The sequence below is a fragment of the Chelonia mydas genome, chromosome 28 (assembly GCF_015237465.2).
Source record: "Chelonia mydas isolate rCheMyd1 chromosome 28, rCheMyd1.pri.v2, whole genome shotgun sequence".
NCBI lineage: Eukaryota > Metazoa > Chordata > Testudines > Cheloniidae > Chelonia > Chelonia mydas.
The window spans coordinates 3,468,524-3,493,889 of record NC_051268.2 but is presented as its reverse complement, the minus strand read 5'-3'; the positions used below and the strand labels follow the sequence as shown (position 1 = coordinate 3,493,889).

The 25,366-nt window shown below is 45.7% G+C and overlaps 3 protein-coding genes across 11 annotated transcripts in view; 1 reads left to right on the top strand and 2 right to left on the bottom strand.

Moving 5' to 3' along the window:
- LOC102934153 (zinc finger protein 135) overlaps window positions 1–25,366 on the bottom strand; it is a 190,519-nt gene that overhangs the window by 41,417 nt on the left and 123,736 nt on the right. The window lies entirely within an intron of this gene.
- LOC102943236 (zinc finger protein 883) overlaps window positions 1–25,366 on the bottom strand; it is a 2,438,435-nt gene that overhangs the window by 2,373,997 nt on the left and 39,072 nt on the right. The gene's annotated exons all lie outside the window — the stretch shown is intronic.
- Window positions 1–25,366, top strand: part of LOC114020163 (zinc finger protein 501) — a 1,907,800-nt gene that overhangs the window by 1,877,361 nt on the left and 5,073 nt on the right. For 5 of the 9 annotated variants that reach the window (XM_043537376.1, XM_043537365.1, XM_043537380.1 and 2 more), the window contains 3 exons: window positions 7,171–7,297; window positions 21,936–22,052; window positions 22,488–24,713. In XM_043537376.1, coding sequence (XP_043393311.1) covers window positions 7,171–7,297; window positions 21,936–22,052; window positions 22,488–23,788 — 1,545 coding nt within the window. In that variant the 3' untranslated portion in view covers window positions 23,789–24,713. Of the gene's footprint in view, window positions 1–2,256; window positions 2,361–2,917; window positions 2,929–7,170; window positions 7,298–21,935; window positions 22,053–22,487; window positions 24,714–25,366 lie in introns of those variants that run through there. The other 4 variants (XM_043537378.1, XM_043537381.1, XM_043537383.1 and 1 more) reach the window with 4 other exon arrangements.

Below are 25,366 nucleotides of genomic sequence, written 5' to 3'. Positions count from 1 at the left end.
AGGAGAGTACTTGTAGGAGGTGAATTGAAAAATACTATTTCTTTTGTTTATCTTTATTACAGTGCAAATATTTGCAATCAAAATAATAACGTAAAGTGAGCATTGTCCACTTTGTAACTGAAATCAATATATTTGAAAATGTAGAAAAAAATCCACAAATATTTATAACAAATTTAAACTGGTATTCTGTTATTGTTTAACAGTGCGCTTACAACTGCGATTAATCGCAATTAATTTTTTAAATCCAGCTAATTTGTTTTGAGTTAATTGTGATTAATTGACAGCCCTATAAAATCCTTAAAATTTTGTCCCACTTTTTCTCTACCTATTACTAATTTCATATGCCCTGAAAATTTTCCCTGGCTCTCACACTATTTCACAGCTACAATTTCCTCAGCTATTCCCCTTTTCTCAGATTCTTGGACAGTGATATACAATCCTTGCAAATGTTGCCCTTTTCCTCTCTATTTATCAAATATTGATATGAAATTCACGCAGATTTTACCTCTTTCTCGTTTATAGACTACTGATATAGAAACCCCCACATGTTTCCATTTTCCTTTCTAATTTGTGAAAATGGATCCAAAATCCCTCAGATTTCCATCCTTCTCTCTTGCATTACAGAACATCCATCTCAGATCGCAGGTTGTTCATTTTTCGGTGTAATTATCCGTGTTTGATTCGTTTGCATTTGCGGGGGTTCTCCTTCTTTAATTGTGTCAACTTCTGCTTTTTTGGAGGGAACGTGTAGCCCTGAATCTTTCTCCTTACTTGAGGCTGCAGGGGGTTAAATTCTGCAATGATCAACTTTCCCTTTATGGGAGAATCATCTGATTTCCCATTTCCTTTAAAATGTTTGCTGATGAAAGAGGCTTCCCCATGTTTAATACACATCAAAACCAGAGACCTGTGGCTCCCACTTGCTAACAGGACAGTTGACTGGACCCTTTCCTTTTCCCCAGACAGTGGCGGTTTAGCCACTGGTCCAATGGGGCCTGTGCCCAGGGGCCATGGACAATTAGGCCCCCCTCCCCTGTAAAAATGGGCATCCCAACCCCATTTCCCCAGCAGGAGAGCTGGGGTAGGGGGGCAGGGAGGATTGCAGGTGGAAGGGGTGAGGAGGGGCCCCTACTTGTTCTAGTCCAGGGCCCCACAAACCCCAGTCCGCCTCTGTCCCCAGATGGCACAGGACAAGGGGTTCATTCCCCTCCGGGGGCTGCTCTGCATGTGACTGGCTCCTTGCTGCCCCAGGCGGTGCCCAGAGGGGCTGAGAATCTCCTTGCTACTGTGTTAACCCCTCACCATTTTCACCAGAAGGATCCCCAAACCCCATGACAAATGCTCTCCATCAGGGGTTGCTTCCCCCAGTACCAAGGTGCAGCCGTCTCTGGGGTGGAGCCATGGTGGCCATTATGTGTCAGTGACCAGGGCATGGAAATGTCTAAAATGTGTTGTCCTTCCATGCCCTCTATTCTGTTAAAGAAGCATCCCCCAGGGCTCCCTCTGCCTGTGTGAATGGCCAGCAGAGGGTGGTGATAAATGGCTAGAAAGTTATCAAATACTGATATGAAATCACCACAGATTTTGCTTCTCTCCTGCATGACAAACTCCATGAACTTTGGAGGGAAACCCGAGTCCTTATCCCGGGGGATCAAGAGGGATGGAGGGAAAGGGGAAGGAGGGGTTAACCCCCACCTCCATCTGTTTAAAGGGATTTGGGTCTCCTCCCTCCTGAGCCAGGTTTCTTGTCTCACTGAGACCAGTGTTGATCCAGAATCACTGCACAGAAGGACCAGGAGTGACTCCAGATTAGCATGGGAGTGAATGAGATCCACATCTGGCCCTTTGAGGAGGTGCTTTCATTGTTATACCAGACCCGGGCTGAGCAGCTGCTTCTCCCCCAGCAGGATCTGTTTGGGAATGGAGAGTGACCTTCTGTCACAGAGTCACCCCCCACCTCTCAATCTGCTGTTCTCAAGCTGGGGTCTTTGCTCATCTTTCCAGCTGTGAGGTGAGGAAATCCATGAGCTTGCATTGTCTCTTTGCCCCGCCTTGTTGGCTTGGGTCAGTTTCAACCAGTTCCTTAATGACTCTTCATTCCACCCAGACGCTTATTACTCTTAGTCTGCCCCAAAAGGAAACTTCATCCTTTCCACCCAAGTAAGTAGCAGTGCAAGACATAAGGGAAACTGAGGCACACATTTGGTTCACGCAAATATTACAAAAAAATCCCACTTTGTCATGCCTTCATTACAGCTTCCTGTGTTCCCAGCTGAGGTGAGGACTTTCTCCAGCTGTTGCTAGCCCCCTAAGACACCCCTACACGCTGCCAATGTCAACGCCTGAGCCAGAGACTCCAGGTAATTGAGACAGACCTTAGGGAAAGTGCTGCAGAGGGGAATGAAAGTGACTCTGCACAGACAGAATCTCCCCTCCCATTAGCAATTGCAGGAGCGTACCAGTCATGGGAGAGCAAACGACCTGGAAATGGGACCGTCTCAACAGGAAGGAGAGGGAGAGGGGACCGGGGAAGGAGGACAGAGAGATTGAAAGGGGCAGTGTGAGGGATAAGTAGGGAAGGAGTTTCCCAGATCTCTAACCTGCCCAGACACACTTATTGCAGCATCCCTGGGCAGAATCACTTTTCCATGGACAAGCTGAGGAAAAGCCAGTTCCTGGCTCCCCCTTCCCCCTGCTTGGGGGAAGGGGGAGCGGGACATTCTGCCCTGGGGACATCAGGGGGAATCCCCCAAAGTGACTCCTTTGGGTCTGCTCTTTTGTAGCATTTTGTTCAGAGATTTTGTTACTGGGCAGGGGTTTAAAATGTCTTGGTGGGAGAGGCCAGGTCTGCGCTGTAACAAAGCAACCAAGTGGTTTCTCAGCACAGAATCATGGACATGTTTGGTGGGAACAGCGGAGCCAGTTCAGGTAGAAATTATCAGGGAATTGCTGATGGGTTTCTGCTGGAGGGAGCGGGGGAATAAATCCATAGGAGGTTATAGCTTCTGCGGAGGATGCTCGGGAGGTGGGAGGGGGCAGGAAATACCCAGGGTAGAGAAAGGGAGGGGGACAAGGTGTGACAAATCTACTGGGATGTGTTTAACATGGGACCTAGATTCTAGAAACAGACCTATCACACTTCAGGGCAACTGCCCCTGTATTTCCTCTCTGGTCCAGGAATTTTTGGGCTTGTAGCGTCCTGGCTGTTTTCTTAGAGGCAGCCTGGTGCAGGGCTTTCATCACCTTGTTATCCCAGGCCTGTCTGCCTCCCTGTCTTTCTCTGCACTCTCCCCCTTGTAGCAGGCCTTGTTTCCTCTGCTGGCTGAAGCCGAGTGCGCCTGCCTCTGTGACTGGCAGCTGCGTGAGGGTGAGATCCAGCTGCTTGCTCGTAAACAGGAGAGACTCTCCTCCCCACTCTTCGCTGGGCGGGGTCGAACTAGGGACCTCTGGAGCTTAGTGCTTGAGCCTCTACGGCATGAGCTAAAAGCCAGCTGCCTGTGAGCAGACTCATTTAACTGTCTCTCTAAGTGGTCTCGGTGCCAGTAGATGAGACACCACCACACCCTGGAGGTGTGTGGGTTACACTTGCTTTCTCTTCAGAGATTAATTTTGAATGGTCAGTTTCTAAGCAAGCATATTTATTCTTCAGGTTGAAAGCATTACAGAGAAATCGTAAGAAACACACTAAAAGAATCTGCACGCGGCTAATAATAAGCGTCTTAGAGAATACGTCAGCTCCAACATGGGCTGTGACAGTCCTTCAGATCTCGCACATGGGTTTTCAAGTTCATACTGAAAACAAGAACATTCATGAATCTGTGAGACACTTGTTTATCCAGTTTGGGCCTTTAAAGAGACCATGAAGAGGTAATCAGTGAGACAATGGGTTTCTGCCCAAGGCACCTCTTCAAAAGGATGCATTTAGTAGTGGCAAAAAGAAAAGGAGGACTTGTGGCACCTTAGAGACTAACCAATTTATTGGAGCATGAACTTTCGTGAGCTACAGCTCACTTCATCGGATGCATACTGTGGAAATCGCAAAAGACATTATATACACAGACACCATGAAACAATACCTCCTCCCACCCCACTCTCCTGCTGGTAATAGCTTATCTAAAGTGATCATCAAGTTGGGCCATTTCCAGCACAAATCCAGGTTTTCTCACCCTCCGCCCTCCCACAAACAAACTCACTCTCTTGCTGGTAATAGCCCATCCAAAGTGACCATAGAATCATAGAATCATAGAATATCAGGGTTGGAAGGGACCCCAGAAGGTCATCTAGTCCAACCCCCTGCTCAAAGCAGGACCAAGTCCCAGTTAAATCATCCCAGCCAGGGCTTTGTCAAGCCTGACCTTAAAAACCTCTAAGGAAGGAGATTCTACCACCTCCCTAGGTAACGCATTCCAGTGTTTCACCACCCTCTTAGTGAAAAAGTTTTTCCTAATATCCAATCTAAACCTCCCCCATTGCAACTTGAGACCATTACTCCTCGTTCTGTCATCTGCTACCATTGAGAACAGTCTAGAGCCATCCTCTTTGGAACCCCCTTTCAGGTAGTTGAAAGCAGCTATCAAATCCCCCCTCATTCTTCTCTTCTGCAGACTAAACAATCCCAGTTCCCTCAGCCTCTCCTCATAAGTCATGTGCTCTAGACCCCTAATCATTTTTGTTGCCCTTCGCTGGACTCTTTCCAATTTATCCACATCCTTCTTGTAGTGTGGGGCCCAAAACTGGACACAGTACTCCAGATGAGGCCTCACCAGTGTCGAATAGAGGGGAACGATCACGTCCCTCGATCTGCTCGCTATGCCCCTACTTATACATCCCAAAATGCCATTGGCCTTCTTGGCAACAAGGGCACACTGCTGACTCATATCCAGCTTCTCGTCCACTGTCACCCCTAGGTCCTTTTCCGCAGAACTGCTGCCTAGCCATTCGGTCCCTAGTCTGTAGCGGTGCATTGGGTTCTTCCGTCCTAAGTGCAGGACCCTGCACTTATCCTTATTGAACCTCATCAGATTTCTTTTGGCCCAATCCTCCAATTTGTCTAGGTCCTTCTGTATCCTATCCCTCCCCTCCAGCGTATCTACCACTCCTCCCAGTTTAGTATCATCCACAAATTTGCTGAGAGTGCAATCCACACCATCCTCCAGATCATTTATGAAGATATTGAACAAAACCGGCCCCAGGACCGACCCCTGGGGCACTCCACTTGACACCGGCTGCCAACTAGACATGGAGCCATTGATCACTACCCGTTGAGCCCGACAATCTAGCCAGCTTTCTACCCACCTTATGACCACTGTCTTCACAATGCGTATGATAATCAATGTGGGCCATTTCCAGCACAAATCCAGGTTTTCTCACCCTCCGCCCTCCCACAAACAAACTCACTCTCTTGCTGGTAATAGCCCATCCAAAGTGACCACTCTCTTCACAATGCGTATGATAATCAAGGTGGGCCATTTCCTGCAGAAATCCAGGTTCTCTCACCCCCTCACCCCCCCAACAAAAACCACACACACAAACTCACTCTCCTGCTGGTAATAGCCTATCCAAAGTGACCACTCTCCTTACAACCTGCATGAAAATCAAGGTGGGCCATTTCCAGCACAAATCCAGGTTTTCTCACTCCCCCACCCCCATACTCACACAAACTCACTCTCCTGCTGGTAATAGCTCATCCAAACAGACCACTCTCCAGTGTGGGGAGAGTGGTCACTTTGGATGGGCTATTACCAGCAAGAGAGTGAGTTTGTTTGTGGGAGGGCGGAGGGTGAGAAAACCTGGATTTGTGCTGGAAATGGCCCAACTTGATGATCACTTTAGATAAGCTATTACCAGCAGGAGAGTGGGGTGGGAGGAGGTATTGTTTCATGGTGTCTGTGTATATAATGTCTTTTGCGATTTCCACAGTATGCATCCGATGAAGTGAGCTGTAGCTCACGAAAGCTCATGCTCCAATAAATTGGTTAGTCTCTAAGGTGCCACAAGTCCTCCTTTTCTTTTTGCGAATACAGACTAACACGGCTGTTACTCTGAAACCTGTCATTTAGTAGTGGGTCATTTGTGACCATCGCCTCCAGTATTTCCTGGGAAACCCCTCAAGCTGGGGCTTGTCCACATCCAAAATGCTACAGGGGAACCTCTGTAGCACTTCACTGCAGACGCTAGTAAGGTACCTGTCCTGATAGGAGGGATTTTCACGTCGGTGGTGGTGGTAATCCAACTCCCTGAGAGGCAGTAGCTAGATTGAGGGAAGATTTCTTTCACTGATCTCACACAGTCTACACTGGGGGTTGGGGTCAGCTTAACTGTCGCGCAAGGGTGTGGATTTTTCATAGCCTCAAGAGACGTAACGGGGTCGACCTCACTTTTTAGTGTAGACCAGGCCTAACAGTTTACATGCTTTCAAAAAGTCCTTTGAAGTTCCTAAAATTTCCCCAAGGATTACATTCTAGAAAAAAGAAAAGGAGGACTTGTGGCACCTTAGAGACTAACAAATTTATTTGGGTGCCACAAGTCCTCCTTTTCTTTTTGCGAATACAGACTAACACAGCTGCTACTCTGAAACTTTTCTAGAAAAGTTACTCGCCATCTTACAAAACACATAAACAATTGTATTTTTACTATAATAAACCCCAAAGATATTAAACTTTAATTTGCAAGGGTGCAACTTAATTCAGTACGGTTTATCCAGGAGACTGCCCAACATTTCACAAGGTTTGGGGATAGAAATTCCATAATGCATCTAACACGAAACAAATCCTCTGGACTGGTTTGTGAAAACTTTCCACACTCCCAGTGCTGGAGCATGGACCTACCAGTCAGAGGCTGTTATGACGTATGAAAGGGGGCACCCACCAGAGGAGCTTAAGGGAGATGACTCATCCCATCACATCCAGCTGCTAGCAATGGGGAAGGGGCTGGGATTCCCACCAAGGGGCTGTCCCTGTATCAGTCTGTGGCTAGTAGGTGTGTGATGGATCTGCTGGGATCTTTGTCCCCTCACCCTGATGCCTCCTGGCTGCTCTCAGCAGTGTGGGGATAGGACTCTGCTAATTGTGAGCCTCCCAGAGGTTCCAGTTGATTATCTCCTCTCCCCCACCAATAGTGGGGCTGTGAGTGGGGCAGCAGGTACTGAGTGTTGGACTCTTCCTCTTTCAGGGGCTGGTGACCTTCGAGGTGGTGGCTGTGTATTTCACCAGGGAAGAGTGGGCTCTGCTGGACCCTGCTCAGAGAGCCCTCTGCAGAGACGTGATGCAGGAGAACTATGAGAATGTGACCTCGCTGGGTAAGGATTCCTGTCCCCTCGGTTCTTGGAAGGGGAACTGAAGAGATCAGTTTCACGTCACCCCCACAATGCAACCTTAACTCTGCCCTGTTTCAGCAACACCCCGACATGCCAGTGACACACGCACTAGCCCTCTGCCCTCCCCTGCTACGGAACACTTCGGGAACCAAGCACAGGAGCAGTTTGGCACAAAGTCTAATATCTTCTCTTTCATAAGGTAAAATCTGGGTTTAGCTCTGGCATAGCAAACAGAAGCTACCTACACCTGGCTGACACTCAAACACTGAGTCTTATCCACACAGACCATCTCAGAATTGCAAAAGGTTACCACCCCTTTACACTCACCCTGACGGTTCCTTCTGAGGCATTGCCTTCACTTACCCCTCACTGAGCCCTGCAGTTCACTAGCATGTACGCCTCCAGACTGCTGACAATCCCCATGATAAGCATGTACCCTTGTGCAATGTCACTGACACAATCCAAAACACTCAGCACGGAAATGGTCCCTCAAGTTTCACACGCCCCTCTTTGCATACCACAGCTCTGCCCAGCTGCTCCAACTAATCCCTCCATCATCCAATTACAGCTACAGCTGACCCAGTGCACGCAGCTGGAGGGCATGCAGAGAAATGCTGGGATTCCCATCTGTGGAACACAAACAATTGCAAGTTCTCTTAGCCCTTCCTTGTATGTATTATAGATTCAGGCCAGGAGGGACTATTAGGTCATCTAGTCTCATCTCCCGTATAACACAGGCCACAGAATTTCATCCAGTTACTGCTGTATTGAGTTGAATACCTTGTGTTTGACTAAATCATCTTCCACAAAGGCATCCAGTCTTGACCTGAAGACTTCAAGAGATGGAGAATCCTCCACTTCCTGGAGTAGTTTGTTAACCCTTGGACCACCCTTATTGAATTGTTACCAGTAGCTATTGCCCGCTCCAGGGTTCAGGAGGGGGCAGAGTTCTGGGTGCATTGTATGGGTGGAGTATACTTTAATTCTTCATTTCCGAGTTTTCAGAAATATAAGTTTAGCCATGGACCAGATGCTGGTAGGACATGAGTCAGCCCTGGGCAACATTAGCTCTGCATTAGTGTAGTTCATGGGCATTTAATTTTCTTGAGTTTTTAATAGACTTTTTGCTACTCTAACTCTGTCTACACTAGAGTTTTTGCTAGCGTAACTATGTCAGTAAGGGGGAGTGATTTTTCACACCTCGAACCAGCAGAGCTATCCTGGCAAAGCATTTAAGAGCACACCAGGTCCGGGTCTGCACAGGGATTTTAGAGCACTTTAAAATATTGCTCTGAACCCAGAAATTTTGGTATCAGAGGGCAAAACTTCCAAGAAGAACTCCTGCTGAATGTAAGAAAAATGCACAATACATTATGTACAAACGTATCAGTGGTAGGGATCAAACTGAAATGCATGGGTGTCGCTCAACTCCAACGGCCACAGCATGTTCTCTTGTGCCAAACAATTACTGTGAAAGGAGATTGCTGGAAACCCTCTGGCTGTTACCAGGAGCCTTAGTCTGGCTGCATTTCATGTGCACATCATGTGCATTTCAATCTCTTTTGGCTCCTCACTTTTGCTCATGCCAGTCTGAAATTCCAAACTCTGCAGTTAACTTTTTCAGTGTTGCTTCCCCAAAGAGGCAGTGGCAGCCCTGCAGTAGCTGAGAAATGCCAAGTGACTGAGATCAGACGGGGGACAATTAGGACCTCTGTTTCAGTCCCAGCTGTGTGAAAAAATAGTTATAAGACCCAGGTGATTGTGTCAAAAGCTGCTATTAGGGAGGGCTGCATCTCAGGAACCTCTCCATCAAATAAAATCACCCCATATTTGGACCACTAGATCTGCTCTTCACCCCTATGATGAGCAGCAAATTTCAAGAGATTCCGAGCAAACGTGGATTTTAGAGTAATTACAATAGTTGCTCTTTAAACAGAAAGTAATGCTGAATCTTAACGATGGTAGAGATGGTGCTCGGCTGTAATAACTTCCCAATGGCATGGAGGGTGTGACAGTCGGGGGCCCCATCTGATAGGAGACAGTACGAGTGCTATTCAGAAATCCTTGGGAAAAGGTGATGCGTGAAAATTACTGGAATACAAATGTGGGTCTGCGGAGTCCCAGGGGGTGGCACTCCTGTGCCAGCACCAGATAGCCTTGGCAGAGCCCCTGTCAATGCACATCCTGGGAGACATGAACAAAAGAACCGTCCTATAGGGTCAAACCAAAGGTCCATCTAGCCCAGTGTCCTGTCTTCCGACAGTGGCCAATGCCAGGTGCTCCAGAGGGAATGAACAGAACAGGGAATCACCAAGTGATCCATCCCCTGTGGTCCATTCCCAATCACTGCAGGAAGCGCTGCCCACACTAGAGATGACCAGCAGCCCCTCCCATGACCTCTGATTTGACCCAAACCTACTATTTAAGCCTGGGGATCGTACCGGGCTATCACCTGTGCAACAAGGCAGATCTGTGACCAGTTGCTGAGACAGACCACATCTTATTCCTGGGCCCTGCCTCCTCATCCTGCTGTCTGGTGCCTGGTTCTAGCCTCTGGTTACCAACTTTGGCATCATCCCTAGGGCCTGACCACTTATGGCTCTAACCACTGGACAGCCCTGCTCATGCCCTGGTTCTTGACACGGCACTCCAGAGGGCTGAGAGCAGTGGGAGAAGGGGGAGGGCAGCGTGGAGGATTAGGACTAGAGGGAATCAGGGAGGGCTGGATACAGTCGATGGAAGATGAGGGAGGGAGTCAAGGACAGAAGTTCCTGAGGAGAGGTATTGGGGTAGGCAGAGGGAGTGGGAGAGCGGGAACGGGGAAAAGAGTGTGGAGGGCCCAGCACTGTTGCTGTAGGTGGGGGAGGATTGGGTGGAAGAGCCGGATTATGTGGAACTGGGAAACATTGGGGTAGTGGGAGGAGGGGCGGGAAGGGAAGGGATGGGAGAGCTGTTCCTCTAGGGAGCAGGGAGGGTCTTGTGGGAGCGGGAAGGGAAGGTTTCAGGGAGGCAGAGATTCACTGCCACTAAAGTCTTTAATGACCTGTCTCAAGCCAACACTCAGTACCCCACCTTCATCCTCCTCGGCCTGTCAGGCCCTTGTGATGCCCCGACCAGGCTCCTCTTCTTGAAATATTGTCCTCTCCTGGTTCTCTTCCATGGTGTTGCCTGAGGGGTACCCAGAGTGGTGAGGGACCTCACCTTCAGTGGGAGTGTCAGCTGCGTGACTCCACCAGCCACAGGCAACACAGGCCCCCTCTTAGCCAGGACAGGACTTGTTTTCTCTCAACAGGCCAGCGGTCAACACACTCCAACCTCTGAGCCCCCCAAGAGTCTCCCTGGAGCATCCAGCCCCCGTTCCACTGGACATTCACAGATTCACTGCCCCCAAAGAAGCAGCGCACCCCAGTTTACCAGTTCCACCTTCAATCGCTGCTCGGCTTAACACACACCACTCAGATGTGTTTGTAGGGAACATAAGTAAAAAAGTTTATTTAACAATGTATCAATTCAAGTAATAGCAATCAGAAGTATGGGAAACAAATGGTTACACATCAAGTAAAATCAAAACAGTCATCCTAGAACCGAGGCTTACATAACTAGATCCTTGCATATGTCATAGACCAATGCTTCTGTGAAGGCCTTCCAGCAGTTTATAGGGTTGATTGTGATCTTCCATTCATGGGACAGGTCACATTGTCAGTTTACCTCCGCGGCTGAAGATGCAGGGTGTATCTCTGCACCCCCAAATGTCCCCCAACATGCTATTGTCTTCACTCATAACATGGTCCTGCTCTTTATTTTTCCCTGTAAATTTTCCTCTCTTGAAGATTTCATAATCTCTTCAAGTAGCGTTTGGTGGCGTGTACAAACAGGCCCCCGTTGTGCGATGTACAGTGCCCAGTACGCACGTGGCCAGACAGAAAGAGAAAGGTCTGTTACCTGCTGCTTGAAAGGAACCTGTATGAGACCTTATGAACATAATTTCCAGTATAGATACATAACTACTTAAATGTCCTCTTTACATACATTTCCCAATGACTATGAGAACCGGTGGACTACTGGTCTCAGAAGAGACCTTACATGCCAACCTTTGGTGAGGTAATATGTTATGTACCTGGATTCCTGTGAAACATTAGGCATCCTTCTGGCCTGGGTCAGCTGGCATCAAGAGGTCCATGGGACATATTCTCTTCCTCCTCTAATCACTCTATTCGTGCGTTGTGTGAAGAGTTCTCCTCCTCCTCACTCCAAGTTTCCATTTGGGTTCCACAGGACTCTGACCTTGGTCCCCCTCTCTTCTTCCTCTGCACAATCTCATCTGCAAACACAAATTGAACTACCAGGTCTATGCTCATGACTCACAGGTCTATGTCTCCGCTCCAGACCTGCCTCCTGTCCAAACTGAAATCTCAGCTTGGCTCTCTGACATCTCCTCATGGATGTCTATCCTTCAACTCAAGCTTAATAGCTAAACTGTCTAAAACAGCTCTTAATATTTCCCCCAAACCACCCCCTCCCCCCATCTTCTTTCTCTATCACTGCAGACAGCATCACTCAGGCCCGTGAGTTGGGCTACTTCTTTGACACAGATCTCTCTAGGTCCTCCCATCCAGGCTATATGTCCATCTTGCATTTTCTTTCTACAAAACTTCTCTAAGCTACAGCTGTGATGCTGGCAGACCAGGTGTCAGCTCATGCCAAGGCCCCTAGGCCTCACTGAACACTGTCAAATGCATAGATGGAAACCAGTCGGGCTCACCTGTGTGTTAGCATTGTTAAAATAGGTGTTAGATTTATAAAGATGCATTTAGTTTTTAGACTTCATGAAATCCTTGTGAGTTGCTGCATGCATTAATCTCACTTATTATCTCTGTATCCCATGCTATAAGGTGATAGCTAAGTGTTTGCTTTGTAACTATAAAAGTGTTTGTTATGAAATTGGAAACACACACAGTCAGGAAAGCAGCATTACCAAGTATGAAATACTGGTTTACCACAAGAGATGTCGTCGCCTGCCCAACAAGGAAGGCCTAGAGACATGAGGCAAACCATGGTGGAACATCAGCAAAGAAAAGACTTTGTTGATTGCTCCTTGTCCCCTCCCCACCAAATGAAGAGGGGACATTCACATACCCTCAGTCCCATCACAGTATGAACTCAGGGGGAAAGGAATAAAAATCACTATGCAACTTGGAGAGGGCAAGATTTCTAAACTTAAGCAAGGGGTCCCTAAACTGCTTAGCTTGGGTTAGCCCTAAATGAGATACAGAGCTTGGATACTTCAGCAGCATCTATTAACTTTTGAAAACTAAGACTGTGTAACTCATTTGTGTGTGTTACATTTACTTGCGTTAACCTTATAAAGAGCTTTCTTATTTCCAGTTATTTATCAGTTAATACATCTTTAGTTAGTTTAATATAGGATTGGCTACAATCATTCTCATTGGTGAGAGGTCTAAGGTACAATCGACAGAGGGGAAGTGACTGGTCCTTTGGGACTGGGAGTAACCAGAATTGTAACCGTGCCTCAGTGGGCCACAACTGAGAATGCCAAACTCAGGACGAACTGCTGAGAAATAGGGCAGATACACACCAAGACTGGTGGCTAACCCCCAATAGGATATATAAAACCAGCAACAAAAGTAAACTTCTGTTTCACCACACTGCCTAACAAGAAGTCATAAAAGCAGTTTTCTTAGGCATTCCAGTCCTTGTATTACCACCAAAAACACTAGACTTAGAGATGAGTGGGTCTTTAAAACCAATCTCTTTAAATAAAAGGTTCTTCTGATTCCAAAGGACCAGCCACACACCCAGGTCAATATATAACTCCGATCTTACCCAAAAATCACACTGATGCCAATCCTTTAATATCTAAAATCTAAAGGTTTATTCATAGAAAGAAAGAAAGAAAAAAGAAAGAAAGAAAGAAAAAGAAAAGTGAGAGTTAAAATTCTATAAAGGAATCAAACACATACAATAATTACAAAGTTCTTGGTTCAGGCTTGTAGCAGTGATGGAATAAACTGCTGACTTGATAAATCTCTGATTGCATCCCAATCATTGGAAGGTCCTCAGTCCATTGGTTAGAATGCTCCCGTTCATATAAGTCCATAGTCCAGAAGCTAGAGCAGAAAAGAGGCTGGAGCAGGATAGAGACAAAATAGAGGACTTTCCAAGGCCTTTTATATCTTATGGGGGGAGGGATAGCTCAGTGGTTTGAGCATTGGCCTGCTAAACCCAGGGTTGTGAGTTCAATCCTTGAGGGGGCCATTTAGGGATCTGGGGCAAAAATTGGGGATTGGTCCTGCTTTGAGCAGGGGGTTGGACTAGATGACCTCCTGAGGTCCCTTCCAACCCTGATATTCTATGATTCTGCCATGTGGAGAGAACCCACTGTTCTTACTGTGGAAAAGTACAGTAACAAGATGGTGATTAGAGTCACATGGACAAGTCCCATGTCCATGCATTTTGCCTAGTCAGAGCAGGAAATTTCATTAAGTGTAATAGACATCTCCCATGATTCATTGTCAGTTAAATGTTCTTTAGATGGGCCACTCAACTGAATAGTCCCTCCAAGATGTGCTGGCTAACTACCTTGTCAGAGCACGGAGGGATAGCTCGGTGGTTTGAGTATTGGCCTGTCAAACCCAAGGTTGTGAGCTCAATCCTTGAGGGGGCCACTTAGGGATCTGGGGCAAAAATTGGGGATTGGTCCAGCTTTGAGCAGGGGGTTGGACTAGATGACCTCCTGAGGTCCCTTCCAACCCTGATATTCTGTTACCAGAGAAGCAAACATTTGAAATCCAGGTATAGAGCCAATACTTATAACTTAAAATACAAAAATGATGCATGCATGCAGATAGCATAGTCATAATCAGCAAATCATAACCTTTCCATAGACATCTTACATGCCACATTTTGTACAAGATTTGTTGCAAATATATAACAGTGGTTGCAATAATGGTCTATATGGTCATATTCTAATCAGATAACATCACAAGAGTATTGTTGTGATTTTTAGTGTAAAGGACCATATATCACAGTGCTTGAGGAGTACACACTTGATAGCCAGTTGGTGACATCTAATTATAGAACATAAGAAGATAAGAACGGCCATACTGGGTCAGACCAAAAGGTCCTATCTAGCCCAGTGTCCTGTCTTCCGACAGTGACCAGTGCCAGGTACTTAAGAGGGATTGAACAGAACAAGTAATCATCAAGTGATCCATTCCCTGTCACTCTCTCCCAGTCTCTGGCAAACAGAGGCTAGGGGCACCATCCCTGCTCATCCTGGCTAATAGCCATTGATGGACCTAACCTCCATGAACTTCTCTAGTTCTTTTTTGATCCCTGTTATAGTTTTGGCCTTCACACCACCCTCTGGCGAGGAGTTCCATAGGTTGACTGTGCATTGTGTGAAGAAATACTTCCTTTTGTTTTTTTTAAACCTGCTGCCTCTATCATGTCCCCCCGCAGACAACCTGTTTGGGGTTTGTGCACTGGTTTGTAACACCACATCTGCGAGCCACTCCAGACAGCTTGACAACAGCCTTTCCTATGCAGCCACAGAGCTAAAACTCTTCCCTGGGCTCTCATCATCTCCTTTCTAAGGGCTTGTCTACACTTACATTTTATAGCGCTCTAACTTGCAGCAAATTTGAGCACATTAAAGCACTACTGTGGACATGCTCCGAGCGCTTGGAGCTATTCCCTTCATGGAGATTGATTACCAGGAGCTCTGGAGAGTTCTTTCCCAGCTTTTGCGCATGACCACACTCACACTTTGAAGTTTCAAGTGTAGACGTAGCCTCAGTTACTGCAAAATCCTTTTCTCTGGCCTTGACAAATGCAACCTTGCTCTGCTCATCTACATTCAGAAGTAAAAAACTACCTCCTTATCCTCAGTCATGACCTTTCAGGAAAGGTTGAAGGAATTGGGCAAGTTTAGTGTTGACAAAAGACTGAAGGGGGGGACCTGAGAACAGTCTTCAAATATGGAGAGGGCTGTTACAAAGAGGGTGGAGATCAATTGTTTTCCATGTTCACTGATGGTCAGAGAAGAAGTGATTGGCTTGATCTGCAGCAAAGGAAATTTAGATTGGATATTAGGGGACAGTTTCTAACTATCAGAATAGGTAAGTTCTGGAATAGGTTACCAAGAGAGGTTGTGGAATCCCCCTCATTGGAGGTTTTTAACAACACATTAGATAAACACCTGTCATGAATGGTATACTTATGTTTGATCCTGTCTCAGGGCAGGGGGATGGACTTGATCACCTCTTGAGGTCCTTTCCAGTCCTATATTTTATGATTTTGTGATCCATTATCCTAGCCCTTTGCTTTGACCATTTATGCCCTCTTTCTTTCATTCTTTCTTTCTTAAAAAATATGTATGACTCAGCTTCCCCTCACATTTTGCTTTGTTACCCACTGAGTGTGAAGAAGTTAATTCCTTCCGTGCGACAGGGGAAGTAATGGCTATTGGAGAAAGGTAGGTCCGTCTCGTTCGGCATGGGTACTCTGTCAGGAATTGTCCACACAGGACAAGAGTGCCCTGGAGAAACAATGGAAGACAGACAGACTGGACACTGTAATGACTGTGAGCCAAGGGAAACAGACCATGGGAACACAGCAGGACTGCAACTTGGGACAGAGGGACTGGGCTATAAGCAGGCTGTGCTTTAAGTTTGCTACTGCCCAGGGAGAAAGAAACAGAGATGCAATTGAGGAGTCTTTGGAAAAGCTGGGCAGATGACTTTGCCGACATGAACTTAAAGTTATGTTTTGCTTTATCAGGCTAACCTGAGGATCCTTCAATCACGGCCATCCTTAGCCACAGGCAGCTGCGTAGGGCACCTGTATGTCTGGGGCACCGCTCGGCCGGGAGCTGGGACAGACAGACAGAGTGGAGCATGGAAGAGCAGGGTTGGGTCCTGGAGAGAGCCGAACGTGCTGCCTGCATCACAGTCTGAGGGAAGGGACGGGCTGCTGGGGTCTCTGGGAAGGGGTGGGGGAAGGAACTCACCTGTGAGTGTGACTCTCTCCCCCGGCGTGAGGTGAGGCAGGCTGGGTGGCTCCAGCAGTATCCTTTGTTGCCCCCCCAATGTGCATTCTCCTCCCCAAGGAGCACCCCTCTCTCCCCCCTCTCCCCTCTGGCAGGGCTTCGTTGGGTAAAGCTTCTCGGGGGAGCTGGCTGGCTGCGTGCGGAGGAAGTGAAACTGAAAATGACTCACTTTCTCAGCAGCCAGCCCACCCAACAGGGGCTGGACTGGAACATGGTCACACACAGCTGGCTGGGCTGGGGAGAGGGCGACCAGATAGCATGTGTGAACAATCAGGACAGGGGGTTGGGATAGGGTGACCAGATGTCCCACTTTTATAGGGACAATCCCAATTTTGGGGTCTTTTTCTTATATAGGCTCCTATTACCCCCCCCCCCCCCGCCCCCGTCCTGATTTCTCACACTTGCTGTCTGGTCACCCTAGGTGGGGGGTAATTGGTGCCTATATAAGACAGAACCCCAAATATCAGGACTGGCCCTATAAAATCAGGGCATCTGGTCACCCTAGCTGGGGAGCATGTCTCTCCCCCAGGCTGGCAGCGATCCAGCTCATCCGGGGGGAGCTGCGCAGGGCAGGATGAGCTGCTATGGCTCCATGGGTGCCCCGTCCCTGAGATCAGAAGCTGGGCTAACTTCACCATGGTCCGTTGGGCTGGCGGTGGTGCCGAATGGCACGTGATCGGACCTGAGGGCTTGCTGCTGCCGTGGCCACTCTGCACCCCAAGAGGTGGATTTTGGGGTCCTGCAGCTTTCCACCTATCTCCTCCTCTACTGCAGCTGTTGGAGCCAAGCATGAAAGCAGTACTGTGTTGCCATTTAGATTGTCATTTAACAACTTTGCCAAAAATGCTTGCTAACAATCCTGAACCCAATTTCAATATTTTTTTAAAATCAATATCTTAGCCAAAAACAGAAAATTAAGTTGTTGACAATCATTTGTGACAAGTTTGGTTTGGGGCAGGGAGTGGGCCAGTTTTCATCAGAGAAACAAACAATGCTAACTGGCTTTCCTATAGCCCTGTTTCTGCTAAATAGAGCCCTCCAACAACTGTAATATGCTCGGTTTCAGAGTAGCAGCCGTGTTAGTCTGTATTCGCAAAAAGAAAAGGAGGACTTGTGGAACCTTAGAGACTAACCAATTTATTTGAGGATGCATTCAGTGGAAAATACAGTGAGGACAAATCTCCTCACTGTACTTTCCACTTTATGCATCCAATGAAGTGAGCTGTAGCTCACGAAAGCTTATGCTCAAATAAATTGGTTAGTCTCGAAGGTGCCACAAGTCCTCCTTTTCTTTTTGTAATATGCTCATCTCCTGACTAGCGTATAGAGTGACCGTATGTTGTACCAAGATTCTCTTGATTTTTTTCCCAGTGAGTCAGGATAGCTTTTGCCAGCCCAGAGATTGGGCAGCCAATGTCTTACATTTTCACAATGTTTTGTCCAACTTTCATAAAGTAAATACATGGTTAATGTGAGTTTAAAAGGCCAGGGACACGTCCTTGTGAAGAACCCATGCAGCAGATCGTGCTAGAGCTGGGAAAATGTCCGGTTTCGATGGAACTGTAGAGGCGGGGATGGATCACGTATTTCTGGCCGGGCCCCAAGTCTGCTGCTATTGCAAACGTCTTTCCAAACAAAGACAAGGCACAATAGGGGACTCCTGTAGCATTTCTGTGCTGCCTTCACCTAGACGCAATGGTTCTGTGCTGACTTCATTTTGGTCACTTTGTGCTTTACCTAGGAATAAAACTAGGGTTATATTTTCTCACTGCTTGGAAACCCAGCTTATTAAACTGGATAATGCCATTGATCTAGTTACAGTATAAGGTGGATAGAGAGTTGTAACTAACATTCAGACTGACGCCCACTGTACATTTAAAACTAAAAAGTGGCTTTGTAAAAATGACATGGGTTTCCACTCTACCGTGTCTCAGTCAGGGTGGAGCACCTTGTGAGGTGTCAAGGTCACAGGCTCACGGCTATCCTATATTAGTTATTTTAAATAATATTTCTGATAATCTGACAATAATTTAAACAGTTATTTCTTTTAAAAAATTATGTCGTATCGAAAACAACTTTCGGGGTCATAAAAAAGAAAACGGAAAGATGAAATAGGATTAGCTGTACAAGCACAGAAGGGTTCTATACTTAAGTTTGTACGTCATGAAAACAACGAAGTTGATCGAGATCATCAGGTAACTGCCAAAGAAAATTTTTATGCAGACGAAGCTCAAGAAATGCAACAACCCACAAAACAATCATTTGAAACAGATGAAGACACAAAACAAGAAATTACAACTGTATTAGCATGGGATATAGATGACATTGGTGCATGGCCGCAATCTTTAAACAACGAATTACATGCCATTATACTTGAGAAAGGCCCTGTGAGAATAAAAGGTCTTGAATATCCTAAAGACATTAGAGGTAGGAAATTCACAGAAAACAATTACTACAAAAGACTTTCTAATGGTGAAATTGTCAACAGATGGTGGCTTGTGTGCTCTAAATGCAAGGATGCTGCATTTTGTTTCCCATGAAAGATTTTCAATAGTTGCTATTTTAAGATCGCAACCATGGGTATTAATGATTGGAAAAATCTTAGTCACACTTTACTGCAACATGAAAATGCACAACATCACATTGAAAGTATGCACAAATGGTGTGATCTGAGTGTAAGGTTAAAAAATCAGACAACTCTTGATGCCCTAAATCAAAGATTGCTGGAGTCCGAGAAGTAGCATTGGTGTCATGCTCTTGCACGTCTATTATCTATTGTTGAATATCTATCAACAATCAATCTTACTTTTAGAGGAAGCATTGAGAAATTATTCCAGCCCCAAAATGATAATTTTGGGGGCCTTGTACAACTGCTGCGAAAATTTGACACAGTGATGAGTGAACAAGTGAGCTGTAGCTCACGAAAGCTTATGCTCAAATAAATTGGTTAGTCTCTAAGGTGCCACAAGTACTCCTTTCTTTTTGCAAATACAGACTAACACGGCTGTTACTCTGAAACATCTCCAAAGAGTAACTGAAAATGAAATACATGACCACTATTTGGGACCAAGAATTCAAAATGAACTGATCATGCTAATGAGTGATAAAGTGAAAGACAAAATTGTTTCATTGGTTACTTTGGCAAAATATTTTGCCGTAATTCTAGATTACATTCTGGACATAAGTCATCAAGAACAGATGTCGTTAGTAGTGAGATTTGTCTACTAGTGAGATTTGTCACATTAGTGATTCAGCACAGATTACAGTTAATGCCTCCGATGAAGTGAGCTGTAGCTCACGAAAGCTTATGCTCATATAAATTTGCTAGTCTCTAAAGTGCCACAAGGACTCCTTTTCTTTTTAGTTAAGGAACTGTTTACCAAATTTTTAGAAGTAGAGGACACGACACGTTTTGGACTTCTTCAAGCTCTCCTTGATGAACTAAAATGAATGGGATTGTCCGTAATGAATATTAGAGGACAAGGCTATGATAATGGTGCCAATATGAGAGGAAGCATTTCTGGCATGCAAGCTAGCTTGCTGGCAGAAAATCCACAAGCCTTTTTTGTTCTGTGTGCACGCCACAGCCTTAATTTGATTTTGTGTGATATGGCCAAGTCTTCTGTAGAAGCTATTTCTTTTTTTGGTTTGCTGCAACGCATTTACGTGCTCTTTTCAGCTTCCACTCAACGATGACAAATATTCAAAGCACATGTCAATGGTATTACCGTTAAGCCTCTATCTGAGACATGCTGGGAAAGCAGAGTGCAAAAACATTGAGATATCAATCTGAGGAAGTTTACGAAGCACTGGTTGCTATTTCGGAAGAAGCCAGAGATCCAAAAGCTAAAAGTGAAACACAGTCATTGGCCTCTGAAATATCCAGCTTCAAGTTTCTAACATCTGTCATAATCTGGTATGACATTCTCGTTAAAATCGCAAGTATAAGCAAAATAATGCAGAGTCCAATGATGCAGCTTGATTCAACACTTACCTTACTAAACAACACCCAAGACTTTTTAGTGAAATACAGAGAAAATGGACTCAAAGAAGCACAGCAAGAGAGCTGCACAGCAAGAAAGCTCTCTCCCCAGCAAGAGAGCTTGCACAGTTCCCTTGGTGCAGAACCAAAACTTCCATGTCTGAATGTGACACAAGTGTCAAGGGAAAAACGGCAAGCGGAATATGAAGGAGCAGATGAGCCCATAGATGATCCAGAAAAGAAATTTGAGGTTGAAGTTTTTAATGTGATGGATAAAGCAATATCTGCTGTTGATGAAAGGTTCAATACCTTACAAGTACACCATGAACAGTTTGGATTTTTGTATGACATAACTAAATTCAATGAAATAGGAAAATAAGAGCAGCAAATTACAAAGTGCAAGAACCTAGAGAGCCTCCTGAAGCACGGTGATAGTTTTGATTTAAATGGACTTGACCTGTACAAAGAATTGAGTACATTTTCATCAGTGTTGCCACATGCAAAATCAGTGGTGGACATAGAATCATAGAATATCAGGGTTGGAAGGGACCTCAGGAGGTCATCTAGTCCAACCCCCTGCTCGAAGCAGGACCAATCCCCAATTTTTGCCCCAGATCCCTAAATGGCCCCCTCAAGGATTGAACTCATAACCCTGGGTTTAGCAGACCAATGCTCAAACCACTGAGCTATCCCTCCCACCCACATTGTACAGTTTATTCATACCAGCAAACTTGTTGACATATATCCTAATGTGTACATTGCCACTCGTATTCTACTGACAATTCCTGTAACAGTAGCATCAGGAGAACGGACTTTCTCAAAACTAAAGCTCACTAAAAACTATCTCAGTTCTAAATGAGTCAGGAACGCTTGACTGGTCTTGCTATTCTTGCAATAGAACAAGACATCACTTTGTCTTTGTCATATGATGGCATTATTACTGATTTTGCAGCCAAACAGGCCAGAAAGATTGCTTTTAATTAAAAACAAATCCTTGTTTCAATACCTCTTCATAGAAATTTCCCGTAAAATGTTGACAAATTTTAAAAAATTATATTATTTGCATCATTCTGTCATTAAATCAGAATTTTTTCTATAGTACTACTTCTTGAGTGCAAGTATAGTCCATCAGCATTACAGTGTGCTTAATTAAATTAAACTGTTTTTAATAAAGTGCATGTGGCAAGTTTTCCAATACTGTAAGCTTATGTTTGTGTTGCTAAGAGTAAGTTGGGCATGGGGCACCAGTTTAATAATCCCACCTAGGGCACCATAAATCCTAAGGATGGCCCTCCCTTCAATCCTGTATTCTAGTTGTCTAATAAATGCCAGCTCGTTTTGAAAAAAACTGTCAGGTTTTGCTGAAAATGCCTACTGGTTTCATCGTCTTCTAAAGAGGTGAAGTCGCTACCAGGAATCTGAAATCATTTGGACTCACTGGAGAGCCACGATGAGAAAAACGGGTGCTGCCACCCGAAGGCCTGGAGCTGTTGGGCTTGCCCTGGGAGGACTCTGAGCCTACATGAAAGGGGACAGTCCCAGAGAGGCTATGTTTTATTTCTTTTCAGCAGGGTTTGCAATTTCCAAAACTGACATGATGTCCCAGCTGGAAAGAGGAAAAGAGTCATGGGTCCCAGATCTCCAGGGATCTGAGGAAAGAGAGATGCTGAGAAGTGCCTTCACAGGTGAGGAATCATTAAGGTAATTCAAACACTGTCAGTGGCCAAAGCTGTGATACTCTACAAACACCTTAGGAGTTCTCTGAGTTCAGGGTTGTCCCCAGCAGGTGCCAGAACCTCAGGGCAGATCTCACTTATGGCTTCCTACCCACCTGGACTGACACCAGGGAGTAGCTTCCCCCCCATCCCACTGAGTGTCTGGGTGGAATGTGGAGGCAGAATTTATCCCCCTGAGTGTCTGGGTGGAATGTGGAGGCAGAATTTATCCCACTGAGTGTCTGGATGGAATGTGGAGGCAGAATTTATCCCCTCCTCCCCACTCTGGGGAAAGTGTTTGGGGAAATTCAGCTCCTGATTTTTATTTTCCGTCTCTCCAACACTTACTTTGGTTTGCTGTCCCCGTCTCCATCCCTCTGTCTGAGGTTTCTCTCTTTATGCCAGCAGGTGATGGGATAATGGGTAAGAACGTGGAGCAGAGTCCTCACCAGAAAGATGCTGAGCAAGTGGAAGCGCATGGAGCATCATCACGAAGGTCCAAAGGGAATGTGTCCAGGAGCCAAGAGCAGGGTAAAGCCTGTGACAGGCAGCACAGGCCAGAGAGGCAGCAGGGAAACAAACCACAGGAGAAAGTTGGTAAATCCATTAATTGTCAGGGAACTCAAAAGGACCTCAAGGAAATCACCAGTCAGCAGAGAATCCTCAAGGGGAAGAGAAAAAATACATGCAGTGAGTGTGGGAAAAACTTCAATTACCGCTCAGGCCTTATTAGACATGAGATAATCCACACACAAGAGAGACCCCATGAGTGCTGTGAGTGTGGGAAAAGCTTCAATCAGACCTCAGCCCTTATTAGACATCAGCGAATACACAGAGGAGAGAGACCATACAAATGCCATGAGTGTGGGAAAAACTTCCCTGACAGCTCAACCCTTATTAAACATCAGAGAATCCACACTGGGGAGAGACCTTATGGATGCTGTGAGTGTGGGAAAAGCTTCACTCAGAGCTCAGCCCTTATTACACATAAGAGAATCCACACTGGGGAAAGACACTATAAATGCTGTGAGTGTGGGAAAAGTTTCACTCAGAGCTCAGCCCTTATTACACATCAGAGACTTCACACTGGGGAAAAACCCTATGAATGTTGTGAGTGTGCCAAAAACTTCACTGACAGCTCAGCCCTTATTAAACATCAGAGAATCCACACAAAGGAGAGACCCTATGAGTGCTGCGAGTGCGGGAAAAGCTTTACTCAGAGCTCAGACCTTACTACCCATCAGAGAATCCACACAGGAGAGAGGCCCTATGAGTGCAGTGAGTGTGGGAAAAGCTTCACTCAGAGCTCAGACCTTACTACACATCAGAGAATCCACACTGGGGAAAGCCCTTATGAATGCAGTGAGTGTGGGAAAGGCTTCACGCAGAGCTCAGCCCTTATTACACATCAGAGAATCCACACGGGAGAGCGACCCTATGAGTGTTGTGAGTGTGGGAAAAACTTCACTGACTGTTCAGCCCTTCTTAAACATCAGAGAATCCACACCGGGGAGAGACCCTATGAATGCTCTGAATGTGGGAAAAGCTTCACTCAGAGCTCAGCCCTTATTACACATAAGAGACTTCACACAGGAGAGAGACCCTATGTATGCACTGAGTGTGGGAAAAACTTCACTCGGAGCTCTGCCCTTATCTATCATCAGAGAATCCATAAGGGAGACGAACACCATAAAAACCTTGTCTAGGGATGTCGAAAGATTTTTTTTTTTAGTTAATACTTTTGCTAATTCCCACTGTGACCTTTAAGGCTGTTTGCACGATTTGCTTCACCATCATCTCTCAACTCTCCCAGGTGCGTTGCCCACTTTCGCCTTTTGCCGCTCATCCTTCTATGGGGTGGATTCTGTGGTCCTTTCTATCATCTCCATTGTCCTATGAGTCATGGAAGTGTTTGTCCTTTACCAGAAATGTGTATCAGCCCCAGGTGGAGGAGATAGGGGTGACCTTATGTATCTACATTGGGATAGAATCTACCTGGGCCTCATCACTGTGGAGTTAGCAAGAATTAGCGATCATGATGTAAATACACAACAATTCTTTCAGTAAACAAATAGCCCATGTATAGTAGCCAGAGATATCTAGCATGTTTCCTCATGACCCGCCCTAAACTCCACCACTTTTCTTAGTCTAAATTGACCTGGAGCATCTCAATTATACTGTTCCTCCCACTGCAAAGTTACTCTTAGAGTCACCAAGTTCCCTTCTGGGGACAGATTGTCTCAGTTGCAGTTGTTCTCAAGTGGCCTTGTGTTGCGCAAAACAGCAGTTATTCTTTGTACCGTTATTCTCATTTAAAATATATTTTGAATATAATGAAGAGCAGAAACATGGGCACACACACACACAAGTGTCATTTCAACCTCTATGACAGTGGAAGGATAAAGGGTGACTCAGAGGGAGTCCCTGCTTCCCCATCACCCCAGATCTGTTACCTTCAGTCTGAGCCATGCACATTTTATCTTCTTCATATTCTACCCCTCCACCTCTCCAAAAATCAGGTAATGCAGTATTTTCAGCTCTCTGTGCTTGGGAATGCTGCTTTGATTTGTTTGATTTAAATAAAAAGAAAAGGAGTACTTACAATTTGGAAATTGGATACAATTAACTTAGGCTTGAATAGAGACTGGGAGTGGTTGAGTCATTATACTAAGTGAAACTATTTCCCCTTGTTTATTCCTCCCCCACCCCCCAAGACTGTTCCTCAGACATTCTTGTTAACTCCTGGAAATGTGCTGGAAATGGCCCACCTTGATTATCACTTCAAAAGGTTTTCTCTTCCCCCACCCCACTCTCTTGCTGGTAATAGCTCATCTTACGTGATCACTCTCCTTACAATGTATATTTTTTCATGGTCTGTGTGTATATAAAATCTCCTCACTGTACTTTCCACTTTATGCATCCGATGAAGTGAGCTGTAGCTCATGAAAGCTTATGCTCAAATAAATTGGTTAGTCTCTAAGATGCCACAAGTACTCCTTTTCTTTTTGCGAATACAGACTAACACAGCTGCTACTCTGAAACCTGTCATTATGCAAGGCACTGCATTTAGCAGTATGGAGTGGAAATCTATCAACTTCATGAAAAAATTTGTACAGATACAGACAGACATCATCTTCCTTTCCAAGTGCAAACAGATGGACATCATACCAAAAGGACTGAAGGTAAAAAATCCATTACAATCTACATACCATACAGACTATGCTGACAGCTTATGCCACACGCTCTCAAAGAAACTGCGGAACCACCTGCTCAACATCCTCTAC